The sequence below is a fragment of the Schistocerca serialis genome, chromosome 2, assembly GCF_023864345.2.
Source record: "Schistocerca serialis cubense isolate TAMUIC-IGC-003099 chromosome 2, iqSchSeri2.2, whole genome shotgun sequence".
Taxonomy (NCBI): Eukaryota; Metazoa; Arthropoda; class Insecta; order Orthoptera; family Acrididae; genus Schistocerca; species Schistocerca serialis.
In genome coordinates this window covers 1,150,063,932-1,150,071,610 of record NC_064639.1, presented here as the reverse complement: position 1 = coordinate 1,150,071,610, position 7,679 = coordinate 1,150,063,932, and the positions used below count along the sequence as shown (strand labels likewise).

Below are 7,679 nucleotides of genomic sequence, written 5' to 3'. Positions count from 1 at the left end.
ATATACAATTTGAGGGAAGACTGAGTCAGAGACTGCTGCAAAGTCTGTAATCGGTGGAGGTACTATGCTGTTAGGATACTTTAGACCAAGCTATCCTGGCGCTTTGTTGCAGCACGTGGTAGGCCTTACCTGCACACACCCTGTTTGTTTCTTCTTTCGTGGAGCCTTCTTCACAGTCGTGAAGTGACGATATGAACAGTTCCATCTCTCGGCACACCTACTGTGATCCATATTTGTTAGCTTCACCATCCTCTTTCTTGGTGACTGAAATACTGAGTGCCAGATGGTCACTACGTGCAGTCATAACCTGTGTGTTCCTGGTCTTTTCCTACACAGACAGTTGTTGCCACGTTGCTGTATCAGTGTTTCGCGTCGATGCATCGTTTTTTTGCGGAAGTCGAAGATCTATTCAGTTACAGATTCTAGTGTAGTCAAACACGTCTGTGTACAATACTGAATACCTTAACTTCTATAAGTCTAAAAGATATCTTTCTTAATACAAACCATACATGGGGCCGGGAACCTCTAGTGTATAGGTCTCTAGTATGTAAGTGAAAACAATGACTTCTTTCTTAGCATAAACCGTGTGTTGCCTGGAGGTCTCTAGAGTATATCGTGAGTTACTGGAAATCGAGGTATTGTATTAGAATGTGAGAGTATACATGTTATCCAAATGTAAATGATGCATTGGTACCACATGTTACTTAGACTTTTAAGCTATGATTGTACACAATGTTTTCTTACATTAAGTGTAGCTGAAAAAATAGGTGGAGTAACTTTTACAATACCTTACAAGCAACAGTGAGACTTCCCTGCACTCTGCTACGTTATCTGCTTTCTTTGACATTTTTGCAGCATTTAACAAAACGGTCAGCGTTTATTGAAGATAAACATTATAGTTAAATTTAGCCTCAAAATAATATTCTTCAGAAAATATATTTTCCAATAAAAGAACTGTCTGTTCTTATCCAGGAAAAAAATTACAACCCCCAAAGAAACATGTTCTGAGGAAATACAGTTATAAGAATAGCTACATGGAAGAGTATTGTTGTTTTAGAAGCTGTTTATTGAGCATTGCGTCAGGATAGAATCTTAGTTCAACATTTCAGTTGCTCCTAATACTAGCCAGCAGGTACACCAACCTCTGTTTCCCCTTTATCAAACTGACATCAAGCAGGAACTGAAGTTAAAACTTTATCTTGCTTTTAAAAACTACTATATTCAAACGGATTTAGCAACAATGTACTTACACAATATGTTTTCTTATTCTTAGGGATGCTGAATTAATAGCAACTCAAATATTTCCTTAGGATGTTTGTAATACTAAGTCAGAGAAAGTGCAAGAATTGGAACAAGTCAGTAAAACGTGTTATGGTTTTATTCATATTTGTTTGATGTATGCAAATTCTCAATACAAAATAACAAGAGGATGCATGTCATTGCATCCATCTAGATTATCCTTGTGCTCTTTAACCCATTCATCTAATTATTATAGCAGATAAAACCTAGATTTACGAAAGTTCCGTGAAGGCGTTTTGCGATGTAAATGGAAGGTAACATTTACAGTGGCACATGCAGTGAAGTTTACAAGAAAAAGGTTCATCACGTATGAGACACAGGGATTTACTAAAAACGAGAAAAGTCTTTTGCCTGGAGACGAAACTTCTATGTAATGCTTCGACTATGATCGTACAAAGCGTGCACTGTATATTAACAGGAATTTAAAAAATTTTCTTGCTTTTCTTATAGTGAACGTGGATCCAGTTCAGTCGTGTGATTATTGCACTAAAGAGATGAAGAAAGAGTGAGATGTGAATATAACAAAAATAAAATGTAGCATTCAACTATGCACCCATTTCAACATAGAGCACTATTAGTAAATGCCATTCCATTATTTACAACAATTAGTCAAACTGAACTGAAAACGAGTACCTTCTGTAGTCCACACAGTGAAACGACTGCATATATAATGTATAAAACCATGCTTGTGGTTCCACTATAATTCAAGTACATGTACTTGGATTGAAAATTATTGTGTTTTCATGTTTTTATTCCCAGATTTACTAAAATAACAAGATTTCTCTGTGCTTTCCGACTTGGGCAAAGATTAGCATTTGGAGTGTGTATGTATTGCATTCACTCTGTAGATATTAGGTTAGATTAGATTAAGATTTGTATATAGAGCTATTACAGAAAGGGTTTCAGTGAATTAATTCCCTTTAGTGTTAAACACTAAGGCTCTTTTACCAGAAGAAGTCTTTGATCTTAAAGCATTCACAGCACATGTTCTGTGAATCAACTATTCATAAGTGGTTCACTCAATTTCTGATAAACAAAGACAGAAAGGGAGAGAGAGGGGGGGAGAGGGAGGGAGGAGAGAGAGAATTAGAAAGAGAGAGAGGGAGAGAGAGAGAGAGAGAGAGAGAGAGAGAGAGAGAGAGAGAGAGAGAGAGAAAGAGAGAGAGAGAGAGAGAGAGAGCAAGGGGCAGTGCGAGTAAACAGCTGTAAAGCAAAAAGGAACTATAATTTGTGAATTGCGAAAAAGTAATTATTTGATTCCTAGCTGCATTTACAATAAGTTTCATATTGTGTGAATTTCATATTTGTTGCAGGACATTGTTCTTGTGACGAGGACACCTTGTAACCATCATATCTCTTTTGCTTCCCATTAAATAATTATTGTGACTGATGTTTAAACATATTTCATAAAATTAAAAGCATAATTACATTTGTGCACTGGTTGAATGAATTAAGTCCATTTCAAACAAATTTGCATTGATTTAGATTTGAGATTTTTGAACTCTTAAATTGTATTGTTGTTGTTGTTTTTGTTGTTGTTATTGTTATTGTAAGAGCTTATCCCTTACTTGATCCATTCTAAATTACATAAAATTACGTGAAAGAAGACAAAGGTGGTGAAATAAGAGAAAAAAATGATACTAAGAAAAAAACATTTCTACGATAACTATCCAATACAGGGCAGGCCATGCACAACCAGTACGAAATACACACTCAAAATTGTACACTCTATGGTGACTAAAAGAAACGGGCAAATACTGAAGAGAAACAAGGAAACGTTATGTTAAAAGAACAACTTAAACTTTTTTGCATAAATATTTAATGGACTCTTAAAATTCAGGTAGAGTTCAATCACATTTCTTTATGCAGAATGAATGACTCATATACATTGTATATGGAATTCACTTTCTTTGATAAGCATGATCTATTTATAATATTTTACAGTATATACAAATTAACATCTATAGCACAAAATACTTCAGTAAAGGCTTTGTCATTTATCAGAATATGTATATACATTTATAGGTGTGAAAGCACCATGTGCTGTAAGCACCATACTTTTACATTGACAAGCAATCTAGAGCCAGCGAACTTCTGTCTCTCTCTCTCCCCAATAAGTCACTGTCAATCAATGTAGACTTTCATACACAATGTTATATGAAATCACAAAATGTACAACACGTAAGTCAATAGTGGAAATGTCTTAATAGGTACAGAGTATAACTGGAAAAATTCAGCTTCACTGTCGACTAAACAGCTAACACAGAACATTTTAACACAGCAGGCCATATCATTATATTCTTTTCTATGAGCCAATAGAGCTGAAGGACAGATGTCAGTACACAAAACTGACTTCTAATTAGTGTATAGAAATTATAGTGCCGATTCCAAATTATAATTGCAGGGTCACATGCAAAAGTAAAACGTTGTTACTGGCTTGAGGTATTTTTCAGTCATGAATACTTAAATCTTTAACATGAAGTTGTCTTTGGATGTATTTTCTGCAACTATCACTCTCCAAACCACTTACTTTCATCATGTATGTGTCCCATCATGCTCTCCTTCTCGTTCTGCTACTACACACAACCATGAGCTACATTTCCCATCCCAGGAGTCTCGTGCTTTACGCTCATACAAGATAATTTTGAGCAAATGTTACCACTTTTCTCAGGAAATACGCAAAAATTAGAAAGAAGTAGCCTAAATCACTTATGTGCACAGTAGTACAATTATACAAGAAACAAAAATATGAAACTTATGAGAACCAAATTTCATTAGTAGTGCAATATGTAATTTAAAGCTGTGACTCAAGTACAAAGAAGTCATTGTTACATTTCTTGGTAGTATAGTAGTAGTTAAAAGTCTAATGTTTGCTTCAAGCATAAGGCACTCTCTGTGGTTACACTGGCTGTCAGAGCCACTATTTCATATCAAATACTGTATTAGAACTACTGGAATTAATTCTGGAACTGATTTAGATAAGAGGAAGACAGTACCACAAAAATAAAGTTTCAATCTGTTACAAGATGTGAAAGATCTACAGTTGTTTCCTAAAGTCTTTTAACCATAGTCAAATTATCAACATGGAGAGATTTATAGACAGTGATGTAGCACATACAGTATTTCAAATGCAAGTATCCATGTCGCGAAACTGTCACGTCTTTCAGTCTGCTACAGAATACTGTATCTCTAACATATAACTTCTTTTCCAATAAGTGAACGAAGGTAAATTTTTGTGTGATTTATAAATGAAAACACTGTAATGATCAAGTCATGAATAGCCAAAAATGATACTTCTTTGCAGAAGGCAAATCTCTCATTACAGTGTGTAACAGTGAACTACACATTTCTTTCACGATATTAATCTGCTGCAGTATTTAGCCTACTGTGCAATATTCTGTTAAGTCAAGGACTTTTGGTAATCAGTAGTTCATTCCGGGATTTTAACTTGGTAATTAAGTCAGTTTCAAACATTTCTACAGTACAGAGAGAGTACAGGCAGTAATTTTCGGTCCTGAAAGTCTCATGCAATAATCAGTATCACATTACCTGTAAAATGCGAGTGGTAATCGTCAGATTCACTGATACGGTTGCCAGTTACAATTGGACTAACCTGCGATGTAATCAGTACACTAGACTAGCAACAGTACCCAGCTTTATGCCTCTTGAGAACCGAAACGGAACAGAAATGACAAAACAGTCTCTATACAATAAGAAAAATATTACGGCTGATGAATACCTGAATATTGTAGTATAGCCGTTAACTGTAATAGGAATTTCAACTTATCTCTTAAAGGAGTCAGTAAATACAAAATATTTTCTTTGCAAAATGCATTACTTTGAAAATTACTGACTCATAAAGATGCTTTTATTCAACGTAATTTAAGAGGTTACTCAGTAAACTTTTTTCATTTATTTCTCTTTTACTTTTATATAATTGTTATAAAGAGATTGAGGGTTGATGCTATGTTGACTTTAAACGATGCATGCAGAAGCAGATGGAGTGACTTTAGAGCTTTATCGTGGCACAATCAAATTTCGTTACGAGGTCAGTACCCATAAACTTTTTCTGTCAGCTTCCAGCAATGTGCCTCTTCCTTATTTTTGGTCCGTTAATGAAGTCACATGTATACGTTGGAACAGATAAGTCAATAACGAGTGCGTGCGAGACGATCAGTTGCAACACTCTGCACACTCCTGTAGAATGGCCGCAGACGCTGCCACGCTCGGTCGGGCCGGGCCATCAGAGGTGCGCGAGTATCTCCATCTCGGTGTTGATGCCGCTGCCGCCGCTGTGCGCGCCCTGGCCGGAAGGCGAGGAGCCCGTGACGATGGGGGTGGAGCCGGACACGGTGACGATGACGGGGCTGTCGTCCGTCTGCACGATGGTCACCAGGTTGGCGAGGTCCTTGCCGCCGGGCGCCGCCGGGTCCAGCACGAAGCGCAGCTTCCCGCTGTCCGCGGACTCGCTCAGCGACAGCGAGGGGTCTCGGGAGTGGTCGACGTGCCCCAGGGCGCCGCCCCCGCCGCCCACCAGGCTGCCGCCTCCTCCCCCACCGCCCCCGCCGCCCCCGGGGTCGAGGGTCGGCCGGGTGGAGCTGGTACGCGACCTGTAGCTCGGCGGCCGCGAATAGTCCGCCGCAGACGCCGCCTCCCGCCGCAATCCTAGAGGCGCCCTGTACCGAAACAAAAGAACACTTATAGAATGTCTCAGGGTGAAAAAAGTGAAGCAGTGAATCTCATATTACTTCCGGAGCATTTTAAGTGCATTCTATGTGTACCGAATCGATGAGCAACCATTCACATCCTCATATTACAATAAATTGACAAATGTCATGGGATAGCGCTAGATGGTAGTGTAGTACACAAGTTCTGAAAGGGTAGCCATTTGCACTCAGGTGATTTATGTGAAAACTTTTCCGACATCACTATGGCCGCACGACATCAACTAACAGACCTTGAGGCCGCAATGGCAGTTGCACCTAGACACATGGGACAGTCTAGTTTGGATGTTGTTGTTGTTGTTGTTGTTGTTGTGGTCTTCAGTCCTGAGACTGGTTTGATGCAGCTCTCCATGCTACGCTATCCCTTGCAAGCTTCTTCATCTCCCAGTACTTACTGCAACCTAAATCCTTCTCAATCTGTTTAGTGTATTCATCTCTTGGTCTCCCTCGACGATTTTTACCCTCGGCGCTGCCCTCCAATACTATATTGGTGATCCCTTGATGCCTCAGAACATGTCCTACCAACCGATCCCTTCTTCTAGTCAAGTTGTGCTACAAATATCTCTTCTCCCCAATTCTATTCAATACCTCCTCATTAGTTATGTGATCTACCCATCTAATCTTCAGCATTCTTCCGTAGCACCACATTTAGAAAGCTTCTCTTCTCATTTTGTCTAAACGATTTATCGTCCACGTTTCACTTCCATACATGGCTACACTCCATACAAATACTTTCAGAAAAGACTTCCTGACACTTAAATCTATACTCGATGTTAACAAATTTCTCTTCTTCAGAAACGCTTTCCTTGCCATTGCCAGTCTACTTTTTATATCGTCTCTACTTCGACCATCATCAGTTATTTTGCTCCCCAAATAGCAAAACTCCTTTACTACTTTAAGTGTCTCATTTCCTAATCTGATACCCTCACCATCACCCGATTTAATTCGACTACATTCAATTATCCTCGTTCTGCTTTTATTGATGTTCATCTTATACCCTCCTTTCAAGACACTGTCCATTCCGTTCAATTGCTCTTTCATGTCCTTTGCAGTGTCTGACAGAATTATAATGTCATCGGCAAACCCCAAAGTTTTTATTTCTTCTCCATGGATTTTAATTCCTACTCTGAATTTTTCTTTTGTTTCCTTTATTATTTGCTCAATATACAGATTGAATAACATCGGGGAGATCCTACAACCCTGTCTCACTCCCTTCCCAACCACTGCTTCCCTTTCATGCCCCTCGACTCTTATAACTGCCATCTGGTTTCTGTACAAATTGTAAATAGCCTTTCGCTCCCTGCATTTGAGCCGGCCGCGGTGGCCGTGCGGTTCTAGGCACTTCAGTCCGGAACCACGTGACTGCTACGGTCGCAGGTTCGAATCCTGCCTTGGGCATGGATGTGTGTGATGTGCTTAGGTTAGTTAGGTTTAAGTAGTTCTAAGTTCTAGGGGACTAATGACCTCAGATGTTGAGTCCCATAGTGCTCAGACCCATGTCAACCATTTCAACCTGCATTTGATCCCTGCCACCTTCAGAATTTGAAAGAGGGTATTAAAGTCAACATTGTCAAAAGCTTTCTCTAAGTCTACAAATGCTAGAAATGTAGGTTTGCCTTTCCTTAATCTATTTTCTAAGATAAGTCGTAGGGTCAG

The 7,679-nt window shown here is 39.0% G+C and overlaps 1 protein-coding gene across 1 annotated transcript in view; it reads right to left on the bottom strand.

Annotated features, from left to right (window-relative positions):
• Positions 1–2,894: 2,894 nt before the first annotated feature.
• The window catches only part of LOC126456677 (uncharacterized), a 726,929-nt gene continuing 722,144 nt past the window's right edge, over positions 2,895–7,679 (bottom strand). The window contains exon 6 of the mRNA XM_050092419.1: positions 2,895–5,975. Coding sequence (XP_049948376.1) covers positions 5,543–5,975 — 433 coding nt within the window. The 3' untranslated portion in view covers positions 2,895–5,542. The remainder of the gene's footprint in view (positions 5,976–7,679) is intronic.